This window comes from Dryobates pubescens, chromosome 7 (genome assembly GCF_014839835.1).
Source record: "Dryobates pubescens isolate bDryPub1 chromosome 7, bDryPub1.pri, whole genome shotgun sequence".
NCBI lineage: Eukaryota > Metazoa > Chordata > Aves > Piciformes > Picidae > Dryobates > Dryobates pubescens.
In genome coordinates this window covers 8,682,810-8,697,015 of record NC_071618.1, presented here as the reverse complement: position 1 = coordinate 8,697,015, position 14,206 = coordinate 8,682,810, and the positions used below count along the sequence as shown (strand labels likewise).

At 41.5% G+C, this 14,206-nt stretch overlaps 1 protein-coding gene across 2 annotated transcripts in view; it reads right to left on the bottom strand.

Annotated features, from left to right (window-relative positions):
* Positions 1-13,067, bottom strand: part of ANKRD10 (ankyrin repeat domain 10) — a 39,823-nt gene extending 26,756 nt beyond the window's left edge. Inside the window, exons 1-2 of one of the 2 annotated variants that reach the window (XM_054162865.1) lie at positions 12,678-13,067; positions 6,061-6,213 (exon numbers count right to left, since the gene is read on the bottom strand). In XM_054162865.1, coding sequence (XP_054018840.1) covers positions 6,061-6,213; positions 12,678-12,878 — 354 coding nt within the window. In that variant the 5' untranslated portion in view covers positions 12,879-13,067. The remainder of the gene's footprint in view (positions 1-6,060; positions 6,214-12,677) is intronic. The other variant, XM_009898710.2, reaches the window with a different exon arrangement.
* Positions 13,068-14,206: the final 1,139 nt, after the last annotated feature.

Genomic DNA, 14,206 nt, shown 5'->3' with positions numbered 1-14,206 from the left:
CTGTGGGAAAATACTAGAAGGATTGAAACAGACCTTTGCAAAAGCAACCCTCACCACTGCATTACAACAATAAGCTATGTTTATAGTGGCAAAAAATCCTGTCACTAACCACCAGAAAGTATAGTATCTCTGAAGAGAACATATCTGAGAACAGCTTCTTCCAATCACTGTCCCAGAGAAGTTTGTCTCTTCTACAAAGGAATTGAGAAAAAACTTACAGAAATCAGAATATAAAGATTAATACTTAGATAGCATTTGGTTTCACTAAAGCACCTAAATTTTAGTCATTGCTAACGTCACCTTTTTTGGAAGTTCTCCTACGGGACTACACTTTTTGTGTTGAAATAGTTTGTACATTAGTTGCCTAGCTCTACAAAGGAATGATCTCTGAGTTATGTGCTGGAATGAAAGGGAAAAAAAAAATCCAACCAAACAAAAAACAACCAACTCTCCCCACTAAGTTCACCCCTTTTTCAATTATGTCCAAAATGAAGTACACAGAGGAAAATAAAGTACTCTATGAGTCTCAGAACAATTCTGGTTTGATCAACAACAGTAATGGATGCCACCAAACAAAACAAGCAACATAAACCAGAAGTTTTCCCAAGAAGTTTCTAAGAGCAAATTGTTAGATGTGATTGTAGAGTTTGCTAGTACATTTTCATGCATAAGACACCTTCCTATCTTTTTTTTCTGGCCATGCAGAGCAAAGAAAGTTGTTTTATTTTGAGGGGCTCTACAAATCCCTAATTATCCTTGATAATACCTCATGATCTTTCAAATTGTCCACAGTTCTCATATATACTTTAGTTTGATATAATGAAACATCACTGACGTGTATTGTCATTTCAGATCTACAGCAGAATGTTTCAGGGTCCCATTTACTCTTCTGATGATGGAACACTGCACCAACAGCTCAAACTCATCTCACAGTCCAGAATCCATGCGGCAAATAAATGAGCAAAGACCAATTGAGTTTTATTAATTTGGCATCAAGACAACACAAGTTTCTTCACTTGTTTTTGTGGCTTGTTATTTTGCACATAGTGCTCTTAAGAGCCATGAGGTATCATAGGCACACTTATTTTTGCAACTCACTGACACTGCCAGATGCCTTCCTCCTTTCCGTTGGAGGAGCATTGGCAGTGCTCTCTAGCTTGAGGTCACAGCTACATCACCTTTGACTTCTATTTGATTTTACTCTTAGAAGTATTTAGCTTCCTTCCTTATTTCCTTTTCTATTTATGTGGCTAAGAGTCTTGCTTTTTTTGGCTAAAATTTGTTTTCTCAGTAAATCTCTGTCGGCATCATTATCAATTTGCTTTCCGTCACTACGTTGCTTAACCTCAAAAGACATTTCTGGTACTGATAGACTCTCTCATTCCCAAGCTTCTTTTAGATGTGGTTATTTTTCCACTTCAGTCTACAGCTATTATTGACTCTATTTTCCGTCTTTCTCGGCATCAAAATTTCTGTTGGCTTTAGGATCTTCAAGTTGAACTTAGAGCAGATTTCCTGGTTTGTTTTCCAAGTTCCATGTCTCTGGATAGGATTCAGTTAATTTCACTGGTACCTTTGTATCATTTACAAAGAAGGATTACTTACCTGAAAATACTTATTTTTAAAACAAAAAGCTAAAAAGCTCCATGCACATTTACACTGAAAGCTTTCAGCTATGTGTACTGCATTTGGCTGGGACAGAGTTCATTTTTTTTTTTCATAGTAGCAGGTATGGTGCTGTACTTTGGATTTGTACTAAGAACATTGTTGATAATATGGGATATTTGAGCTCCAGCATGCTAGGGGTACACAAGCGGCTGGAAGTTGACACAACTGAAACACCTAACCCAAAAATGATTATTGGAATATCCCGCACCATATGACAACATACTTAACAAGAAAAGCTTGGTGAGGGGCTGCTGCTGCTTGGGGACTGGCTGGGCATCCATCAGCTAGTGGTGAGCAACTGTGAGAATTTTTCATTGTGGTGTGTGTTTTTTAACTTAATTTTTTATTTATTTTGTCATCCATTGATTTGCTTGGATTTGTTTTTCTTTGTTTTCTTTTTTGACCTATTAAATAATCTTTATCTTAGCCCATGGCTTTTCCCATTTTTCCTTTCCAATGATCTCCCTCAACCCCCTGGGGGCTGTATGGTGCTAAGATAAAAACACTATTTTACCCGACAAGAAATACAAGGTAACTCCATTCTTTAACTCAACTGACTGAATTTCAAGTTATATCACCTGACCACATTTACAAAAGCTGTTTAGACCCAGTATCCTATCCTTTTTAAAGCCAAGAAGTAGAAGCTGGAGAACAAAGTATTTTTTTCTCATTCTTTACTAAAAGTGCTTTGAATTCACAATGGTTTCTCCTGAATATTGACTGCAGATGATAACTGATTAAGTATTTCACCCAGACTTAGTCCAAATTATTGTTTAAAGTACAAAACTTTAACATACCAAAGAAATAAGCGTTTTCTTCCTTCCTACCAAGAATATCAGTGCTTACAGTTCTTAATAGCATGGGTAGTCTAACCCTCCTAAATCTCTTTGCCATCACTGCCACAGGATACGAGCTGGCTGGATGAAAAGTAAGCTGGCATAATCTCTAAGGATGCAGTATTTCTCATCCTTTCTCCTTAAGACAGGCCACACAAAACTGAGTTTTTTTTTAGCTGGTCAACACAGGCAACATACAATAGAAATGTTTCCTAGGCTGATGCTAGGAGGAAAGTATATTTAAATGAAATACCAGGCTTTTTAATGAAAAAGCACTCATGGATTACCTGATGTTAACAGCTTGAAATCAATCTGCATTGTGGCAAGTATATATGAAAAAAACAACCTCAGGGAAAGCAGCAGTATTATTGCTTTGAACTGTTACAGTGAACTAGGCAGGTAGGCAGATGCAGGTCTTGAATAATATGATTAAAAACTGTTAACAGGCACTACCCACTGGGGGAGGAGGGGTGGAAATAAAAACAGTAGAACTTTCTCTGGAGGTCACTGCTGGATAGGAACAGGCAGATCATTGCTTGGCACTTTGGCTTTGTCCTGCTAACTTTTATTGTGATCCTGGGCAGGAAAGAACTGCCCACAGATCATGAAGAGAGACAGATGATTCAAGCCAGCACATATAGTTATTATAGAAAGAGGGCTGAGCATCACAGTATATACTCACAGAACTTATTTGTGGGGCAAGGTGCAGTTGGGACACGCTGTTGCCCAAGAAATATCCTGGACAACTGTCACCAGCACTAAGATAATGCATTTTCAAGTTTTCCTAAACTTAGGGCAGACATGGGCTGAAATACAATACCTCAGGGCAGGTATGAGAAAGCATGCATGCAAATTCTATGAAGTTCCGGAGGTTTACGGTAAGATTGAGAGACTTGAGTGGATTCCTTTTCGGAAGCTATCCTTTTCTTTTTCCAGAGATGATGGGTTAGTCTGTAGCAAATAACCAGGAATCAGTTTGGAAGGAAAGTTTTACTAGTTTAAATATCAAGTATTCCAGGATCTTTCTCAGCATGTGTTTTGTATCCAGTGTGTCCATGGAACACTTGTCCTCACACAAGCATTAGTCAGTGACTATATCTGTTTGAAGTACAGCTTCAGTCAGCGAGCTGGAAGGAACAAACAAAATACACATCAGGAAATAGTGCTCCAAAAGCTCAAAAGTGTGGGTGGAAGCCCTAGATGATTACTTGGAAGTGCTTGGAAGTTAAGTAAGGACCCAAGCTCATTTATTAAGGAGTTCAAATCAAACAAGAATAGTAGAATGTGACTGCAAGTCAATAAACAGTAGAAGGAAGTGGGGAGAGCAAAGCATGCACTATGCTTTACATAGCCATGTATGAACAATTCCAAATATCCGTGGGATGAGTTTGCTGCTGTAGGTACCACCAAGGTACACAAACTTTCAGAGCTCATGCATGTGAAACCAGTGTGGCAGACCAGTTGCATCCTAACAAAGAATTTAAGAAACTATTTTGTCTCTATGACCATTTTAATTAACAAGAGCTACCCTCCTGTCATTGAACTAAAATACCTCTTCCTGTATGTTCAATCAGTATTTTGTGAAGGCAAAGAAGTTCTTACATTCAGGTGCAATCTGAGCCTACCATTAACACCACACAAGACTTCAACAGTGTCAACTCTCATCCGTATTACTGTCCTCTGCCTGTCAATACCTAAATCTGCCCTTAGAAGTTTACAGGATACTAGCATCACTATCTGGTCAAACACTTTAGAAAAACTACAACTTTTCCCTCCTATGGAGGACCCCAGACCTATTATTTGGATTTGGTCTGGTGACAGGCCATTGATTTATAATGACTCCTGAATCATTGACTAGTCTTGGCAGCTTCTTTAAGCTGGAATGAGTTTCCTGCCTGCTTTTAATTGCATATTATACTGTCTTCTGCTTGCCTTTACAGTCATCTGAATGTTGCCCTCTGCCCATGGAGGGATCTCTCTGCACTCTTCTCATCTTCTTTTGTGGGCTAGCTGCTACTTTCTTCTTTGCTCTAACCTCACTCACTAGAAGTTCCAGGACATCAAGCTTGCTCTTCAACTTCATTTCAACCTCACTGGTCAGTTCTTCTCTTTATCCTCCTAGTTGGAAACTTTCATTCTTCTCATTCATTCATTTTCATTCATTCTTCTCTTCTCATTTAGCAGATATTTGTACATCTTTACTCTGTGCATGCCATGTTTCCTCTCTAATCCCCATTTCTTTATATTCTTACCTGGTCTCCAGATGCATTTATAGTTCTTGTATTTTCTCTTCTGAAGATTCTACCACTATGCAGCAATAACTTATTGCGTAAGTTATGTTTGTCAGGTATCAAGGAGAAGATGCGATCTATAGCCTCTGCATCCAGTCACCTTCATTGTTTCTACAATTCTCCTGGTGTCTCACAGCTGTTCTCAATGCACCAGCCTTCTTTTCTGAAAACTCAACACAAACTTCCCCATTTCTTATTTTTGCATAGCTTAAAAAAAATAAATAACCAAACTCTAGAAATGCAAATGTTCAAATTCTTCAGCAGACTTAACTCTATTGCACAGAAGAGTCTGGCCATTAAATATTTTAATAAAAGTATGATACAGGATTTAACATACCAGACATTTTATGGATACTGTGCTATACTATAGCTTTATGCAAATGCATATGCTGTAGTATTAATTACTCTCATAGAATACTACAAACAGTAATTTTCAGTACTGTTATAAAGGCACATATTATGCATGGCCAGCATATATAATAGATCCACTCAGTACTCCAAATGGTTTCTCAAAAACCATGTTAGTTTTAAGCACTTGATTTTGTTACTGTACCAGAGTACAATAGTTCTTTACAGGAGTTTTGCTCCATTAGTACACTCTCAGCTAAGAAGTAAGTCATAATCCATACTAACAGCAGAAGTAATGGAAAAGCATTTTTAAAAAATTAAATTAAAAAAAATTTAAAAACCTAATTCTGTCTTTGTTAGTAAAGTACACGTTTCTGATCTATTTGCAGTAAGTTACTAGAAAAGCTGGGAATACTCTAAAAAGGGTTACAGTATGAAACTAGTTGCACTATAAAATACACCACGGCAGACCTAACTAGTTAGAGGTATGACCGAATCATGAAGTACTGCAAAGGTCTCGCAGTGCTGTAGGTCATGGTGAATTTTTCAATTCTTAATGTATATCATGAGAATTGTGTTCCTCACTAGTCCTCTCTTTGCCCTAGAGGCATTACAATACCAGTGTGTTTGCTAATGCTGCCAACACCAGTGCAAACCATTTTGTTCACAAAGTAGCAAGACGTCCAACTCCTGAAACAAATGTTCTCCAAACCTTTAGTGGCTTAAAGGACACTTATTAATCCTATATCTACTACAATGAAAAAGGTCTTTAACTGATAGTGAAGTCATTTAACTTCAGCTGATGTTAAAAATAACGTTATCTGTATGTGAATGTAAGGATCATATATGTAGTAAAAAGGGACTGACACTCTCCTTCCAAAGCTAGATGCAGACATGAAATACACGTGAATCCATACCTGTTTGTTTATGTTGGCCCCTACTTGAATCAACCAATTCAGGCACTGTGGATGTCCTCCGAAAGCAGCAATGTGGGCTGGTGTTTGAGCAAAACGTGTTGTACTGGCATTTACAGAAGCTCCAGCTCTTACTAACTGCATCAGGCACTCCAACTACAAAGACAGGAAGGAGTACATGAAAAAAACGTTACACAGGTGTGTTATGACAACTGGCACATGCTCAAATAAAGATATATACACATAAACCCTGGAAAAGCTAAACTTACTAATAGGACTATATGGAAGCAAAACAAGAAAGAATATGAACATTAGGATTTTCTTCCTTTGGCCTTACCTGCAAAGTATCTTTTTGGAATGGGGGAAAAGAGGGCATAAATATCTCAGATGTAACACAGAAGATACTTGGTCTGCTTTTGTTTAGGAGGAGAGGAGAAAAGAAAAAAAGAAAAGAAAAAAAAGGCTCTGACCGAGCAAAGCTGCAAATATGATACTAAACAGACATTATTAGATAATGTTTGCCAAAACAAGACTGTTGTTTGGAGACACAGAGATGAATTCTCAGGAAAGTTTAGAGAAAAGTAAACCAGGAAAAAACAAGGAAGATTTTAAGTTTCTTTAACGTTTTCTGTGTAACAGAAACATATTGCTAAGGAAAATTACTACTGTTAGCTGAAGACCTGTAAAACATGAGATGGGCTGCATGTTTGTGACAACACCAAAAGAAATAGTTTTTTCTGGAAAATAAATTTTTTAAATGCAGTATTTTGTCAGACTATATTATTTTATTTTCTGAGCATACTAACCAGAAATGTCAGATACCCAGTTACTATTTTTAAATGTTCATAACATCACATTTGTAGACGCTAGGAAAACCACAGCCAGAATGACCTCAACTTTCAAAAATAGTAAAGAAAAGAGAAAAAAAAAAAAAGCTCCTTTCCTGTCACACAGTAACATTGCTTTTTTGTTTGATAGGAAAAGGAATGCATTATGCTAAAACAAACAATTTAGTCTAGGCTTCCATTTATTATGGTTAGAAAACAAACAGCAGCGCATACACACAACAGTAAAACGAAACCCACCATGCTGACTCGGGGCACTGGTTCATATAAAACAAAAACCTAAGGGTCAGTCTCTCACAGTTAATATTTGCTGCCCACATCATGGCTATGGAATAGTCTGTCCATGAAAGAGAAGTTAAAAAGCATCAGAAAGTCAGGCAGCAGCATAATTATTCATATGTTCTTCTCTACTGCTGTGTGTCAGTCCTTTTTTTTTTTAACCTGTAAACTCCTGATCTTGCTGGATTACATACAGAAGGTGAAAGTAACAACCACTGTAGTGACGGATTTTGTATTAATTTTGCACATATAATGTGAATTTCAATTGCTCCCTCCCCCATACAGTTCAAGCAAACACATACAAACTCTATTCTTCAGGGTATACAAAAGTACTTTTTTGGATGGTAACACGCTTGACACTGGACATAAAAGTACCATTAACTCACTAATTACAGGAAGTAAATGCACAAAGGTGAGGGTAAGTGAAATACTGCAATATTAGTGAGTGATTCTACCTCCATAAACTCCAACATTACTAGACACAAAGTACTTTTTCAAAAGCAAACAAGTACTTTTACTAACAAAAATATTTCATGACAGACTACCCAAATACATTTTGTATTGTCTTAGAATTTCCTTGGTGTTCACATGCTAGTAACCCTAATATTGCTGCTAATCCCTAATAATTGTAACACAATTGTTAATAAGCAAAGTGATGGAAAGAAACAGCCACACCAAGAGATTCCTCTACTATAAATGGGGGTGGGGGGTGTGGAAATCAGCCAGTTTTTAAACAAAAATACTTTTAATAGAATTAATTTGAAAACAGCCTCACACAAGCACTGTAACTTCAGGAAAGTATATTTCCTGCACAGAAACTGGGCTAAAACAATTTCCAGAACCAGACTGACGTTATGGCCCATCACTTGAAAGGGGAAAAACACTGTGTTTCACCAGTGTCATCTTGCACTGTTTGAAGCCGTTTTGTAAGAGAGCTGCATGTCATTAGCAGTGCTCCCCGGGGGTTAGTATTGGGGCCAGTTCTCTTCAATAGCGTTATCAATGACCTGGATGAGGGGACTGAATGCTGCCTTGGTAAGTTTGCAGATGACACTAAATTGGGTAGGAGTGTCCATCTGCTTGAGGGTAGGAAGGCACTGCAATGGGACCTGGACAGGCTGGATCAATGGGCAGAATAAAGGCCAAGAGCTGAGTGCTGCACTTGGTTCACACCAACCACACACAACACTACAGGATGGGGGTAGAGTGGCTGGAAAGCTGCCCAGCACTAGAAAACCTGGGTGTGCTGGCTGACAGCCGTCTGAATGTGAGCCAGCAGTGTGCTCAAGTGGCCAAGAAAGCCAACAGCATCCTGGCCTGTCTCAAGAACAGTGTAGCCAGCAGGTACAGGGAAGTGATTGTGCCCCATACTTGCCCCTGTGAGGCTGAACCTTGAATACTGCATTCAGTTTTGGGCCCCTCACTACAAGGAAAAGAGTTGAGATGCTGCTGTGTGTCCAGAGAGGGGCAACAAAGCTGGTGAAGGCCCTGGAGAACAAGTCTTATGAGGAGCACCTGAGGAAACTGGGATTGTGTAGTCTGGAGAAGAGGTGGCTGAGGGGAGACCTCGCTGGTTTCTACACCTCCCTGAAAGGTTTTAGTGAAGTAGAGGCCAGTCTCTTCTCCCTAGTATCCAGTGACAGAAGGAGAGGAAATGGCCTGACATTGTACCAGGTGAGGTTTAGATTGGGTATCGGGAAATATTTCTTTATTGAAAGGGTGGTCAGGCACTGGAATGGGTTGCCCAGGGAAGTGGAGTCACCTTCTCTAGAGTTATAGAAAAAAAGTGTAAATATGGCGCTTCAAAACCATCTGTCAACCCAACATCACCATGGTCACCAAACCATGTCCTGATGACCTTAGAGGCCTTTTCCAGCCAGAACAATTCTGTAATTCTGTCTCTAGAATTTCATGTTTATATGTTGGTGTTTTTCTCTTGTATGCAATTCTTCCCCTCTCCCCCATTGTCTCTTGCAGGACGTTTCATCCCATTAAAAGCTTAAGTGTGTGTCTTCTGAATCATAACTGTCAGAAAGATCTGCATTATGGAGGAACAGATGAATTACTTTAATGGATAGAAAGGCACATAAAATCCAATACCTCACCTGATTATTTATGCTTGAGCTCAGGACACACAAGTCCCTCCTCCATTAAATATTTTTTTAGACTATATTTTCCATCATATTGTTTTATTTAAAACAGAAGTTGAACTGATTTAATTAAGAAGAAAGACAGGCCTCCACATAGGTCATTATACTGGCAAAATTCCAAGGAAGAGACAGGCATTTTTATCTGTAATACTTTTGTTCCAAAAGAAACAGAATGTGCTTACGATTGTTTTGCTTCCTATAATGTAAACAGTCAAATGGTAAAATCAAAAGTAGGAGAAGAGCACAAGCAAATGTATGTGGACAGAGAAAATACATAAGCAGTTAAAGAGAACATTTAAATCAAGGTGTGTGGAAGATGAAGTAAATTAACAGACTTTGGTAATTTCTTATGCAAGTCCTTCATTTTCTGCCTCTGGTAGCTTTCTGGATTGTTAACAATTTTACATTCTGACTGATCTTCTCAGAAATCTACAGAATGCCAGGGCAATTTAGGGTACTATATAATTAACTGTAATTGGAATACAGCAATTCTAACGGGAATTAATTTCCATCTCAGAATACGATTACTTCTCTAGTCATGGAATGTCCTGTAAATTCAAAGTCCAGCAGTGATACCCAACACAATGTACAGCAAGTACATTTGGGCTTGATACTGCCTCTAGACAGAGGTCCATGTTGTCATTAAAACCTGGTATTGCAACATTAGAAACCATTACTACACCAGAAGGCCTAGTCTTAAGACTTCATCTTTGTTGATACTATCGTTGTATCAGTATTCCCCTCCAAAAGAGAGCTTTTTCCTCATTCACATATTAATTTCTAACAACTTGACTGTTGCTGCGACTGTCTTATTGTGGCACATCTACAACTGCATACAAGAATGTAGGCCTACATAGTTTTATTCTAAAATGATTTTGTACTGTCATTTGATACAAATGAGAGCTTTCTTCTATGTAGAAACTGATCAATAGGTAAGGAGAAAAAGACATCATCTTCTTGCTGAAGTTCCCCAACCCTAGACCTGGTACACTATGTGTGTGCACCTGTGTATGTACACATAGGAACTTGTTTAGATTGTGCTGCTTACAACAAGTTGTTCCACAAGGACCTTTTCTGGAAAGGAACTGTATCCATTTTGTCATTTTAACCTCCTACAGAGCTACAGCTCAAACTAATACATCTGGTGGACCGTGCTGCTAAATGTCAGGACAGACATGAAGTTCTGTCACCACCACTTTATTACTTTCAGGGAAAGAAAAATAAATGAATGAAATCCCACGAAAATCAGAGGGGGGGGCATGGGGAGAGTGAGGTAGTGGAAAGATTCCTGTTAAGTATTAATGAACATTCCAAAAATTAACATTTTAAAGCTCTGATACTTTGAGAAAAAGAAGGAACTTCTTCATTTGAAATTTTGATGAGTTTGGGGAAAAAAAAAACATGCCATAAATAAAAATATAAGGCATGCATATGAATGTCTACTAAGAGCAGCTGTTGTTTCACTGTTGGCAATCGTTTATTAACTGGTAAAAGTATAACTATGCCACACAAAACACAAATGAAGTAAAGTTTGGAATCCAATTACATTAACGTAACTTTTTCAAGCCTTCTGTGTAGTCCAGCTCAGAAAAAGGAACACTACCTAATAAGATTGTAAAACATGCAGATAACTTCCTTAAGTCAAAACTGCCTGGACTTTGTCACAAGGTTTCCAAGAAACTACATATACACAAAATGTATAAAACCTATTCATAGCCCATGTCATCTTCTTAAGTCTCATTTCACTTGACAGGCTTTTTCCCCCCCTTTATATGAAGCAACAAAACCAGCGATCCAATTTTTCTGATACCTAAGCATGAACGTGACAAATTATGAATTCAGTATCTTGCAAGCTGACTTGTTCCCTTTGTTAGCTGTTTCCACAAGTCTCTTCAACAGAAAGTAGAATATACACAAAGAAGTCACATAACCTGGCATGGTTAGTAGAAAACTAAAGATGCTTAAAGGAAAAATCACAATACAACTCTCACACTTCCAAGACAAAAAGCGAGACTGCCACATGCAGAGAAATTTCCCTTCATACCAAAGAGGAATTTTTTTGAGATTGGAAAAAGGTTAACAGAAGGCTGTTGACACCAAATTAGTATCTTCACATTTTCTATGAGCATACTTGCAAGGTAAAACTCAAGGCACTCATAGTAGTCTAGACTATTAGCACAGATAAAAGGCTGCTTTAGGTTTTGGTTTTTAAGGACTACTTCACTGAGTTTCCAAAATATTTCTCAAACAAGCACTTTACATATAGAAACGATATCCTGAGTACATTAATTTTCGTTCTCCGGAACACAAACAATAAACAAATATATTGGAAATGGCACGGAGAACAACAAAAAAAAAACCGTATAACTCCGACAAATCGATGACAAAAAAACAACAACAACAAAACAATCGACACTACAAACTGGGACTCCCTAGGCTGAAATTCTGCTACATTAGAAACGGGTAAGGCCTACATAAAAACAGTAAGTTAAAATACCACTCATCTTAAGACATTAAAGTTCGCGTAGCTACTTGTATTTGGATGTTTTCTGCATTGCAACGATGCCAATGCAGTTAATGCCGTACTCGTATCTGCGCGCATACAAACCACATTTGTTTTTCATACTGAAGACAACAGAGGAGTGCTTTACAGGCAGAAGCATCTTCTTCCTGAACTCCTAATGAGCCGGTAGTCATAACACAGGCACCACAACAAAGCAGTCTCCAGGTGTGGAGCCAGAGGACAATAAGGACCATGCCTAGACTCTGCAGACAAAGCATGCAGCACGACGACAGGGTGGGTTAGAAGGGACGCTTGGAACGGACCGACGCCTCGGCGCCCTCTCTTGCCTCAGCAGGTCGGCGCCCGCCGGGAAGGTCCGGAGAGGGTCAGCGTGGGAGGAGCCCCCTGCCCCTTCTCCTCCCCATTGGCTCCCGCCGCCCTGTACCGGTGACACGGGTGCCTTTTGAAAGCCCAGCTGTGAGACCCAGGGCCGCTCCTGTCAGCCAGTTTGCCGGCAAGGCAAGCGGAAAAGAGGAGCCGCTCCCACTGCCGGAGAGAGGATGAAAGATTTGGAGAGGGCAGGTGCCACCAGCCCTGTAATCTTCCCCACCACCGCCGGATGACCGCGGGGGAAGAAGAGAAGCTCTGGCCTCCCGCGCGATCCTCTCAAGAACAACGCACGGCAGGACAGGGCAGGCAGCGCGGCGGCCGCCTCCCGGCAGAGCGCGCGCAAGGGGCTAAGATGGCGCCGCGTTGCGCGCGAGCGGGACTCGCGCCTTCCTTCCCCTTCACAACCCCACCACCACCCCCCCCGCGACTCCCGCCGACCGAGCTGGGCCCCACCTTGCCGAAGTGCGCGGCCCAATGGATGGGCGTCCAGCCGTAGAAGGAATCCTCAGCCGCCAAGTCGGAGCGGGGCGAACTCTGGAGCAGAGCGCACAAGGCGGGCAGGTCCCCATCGCGGCAGGCGCGGTGCAAGGGGAAGCGCAGGGTCAGAAGCTCCTCGCTAGAGAAACCCGCCTCCGGCCCGGCTCCCAGCGACATGGCGAGCGGGAGGGCACGCAGGGGAAGGAGAAAGCGGCGGTAAGGGTGGCAAAGGGAGGGGGAATAGGAAAGGAGGGAGCGGGAGAGGGGGGAGGGAGAAGAAGAGAAGAAGCGGGAGAAGGGTAACGCGCTGCCTACAGTAGAAGCGACGGCAACTGCGGCTGCCGCTAGCTGCCCGAGCACAAAGGAAGCGAGGCGGGCCCGCACGCGCCGCTCCGCCCCTCGCGGGCGGGCCCGGGCGCCCCTCGGGGCGCTGAGGAGGGAGGGAGGGCAGAAGGGGAGCGTCTGCGGAGTAGGCGTGAGGCGGGGTGCGGCGGGAAGCGCACGGTTGCCCGCTCGCCTCCGCCCGGCGGCTCTTTTCTTTGCCTTTGCCCGAGGCGTGAGGGCTGTGGCAGCCGCCTGAGGAGACTGGTTTGGCAGCCGCCTCCGAGGCAGGGCGGGAGTGGCCTCTTCAAGGCCGGCGCCAGCGGGTTTGCCAGCGAAAGCCAGTCGGCGCGGCGGTGCTCTGCCGCAGGGTTATCGAGTGTTCCCGAGCCTTTGCGGGGTGGGGGAATCCTGGACCATGAATGCACTGGTAGCTTCCAGCGCCGAGTTGATCTTTCCGGTAGGGTTATTAATTCTCCAGAGCGTCTGTGCAGTCAGTAGTAGTTAAGGAGACAGGGTGTTCGTCTGTGTAATAGCAAGCGCGGAAGCAGATTTGATGGAAGCAAGCCATACTTCGTCCAGACATCAAATAATCATGTTCGCCTGAGCAGACTCAACTCAAAAAGGTCTGGTCTTGTATGTAATACTTGCTTGAAGTCCTGAACTAGTATCTGAATATTCTGCTGTGGTGTTTTCATGCACCATGTAACTGCTTTCAAGCCGACTTACGCACTTGGAGATCACTGGGTTTGCTGCTGCATGATGCATTGCATACCAAAGGATAAGCTTAGTAGTGTCAAATTAAAATGATGATGCCACGTATTTAATTTCAACTAGAATAACTCCACAAAAGCTAGGAAGCTTTTGTTGGTTATCCCTAATTTCTATCAAAAGTATTTCACAGAATCACAGAAGTTAAGGGCCAGAAGGGACCTCGAAAGATGGTCTAGTCCAACCCCCCTGCCAGAGCAGGATCACCTAGGAACACATCCAGGTGGGTTTTGAATATCTCCTGAGATGGAGATTCCACAACTCTTCTGGGCAGCCTGTTCCAGTGTTCCTCAGCTTCTACCCATTGCCCCTTGTCCTGTCATTGGGCATCACTGAGAAGAGCTTGACTCCATCCTCTTGGTGCTCACCCTTTACATATTTATAAATGTTAATGAGGTCACCCCTCAGTCTCC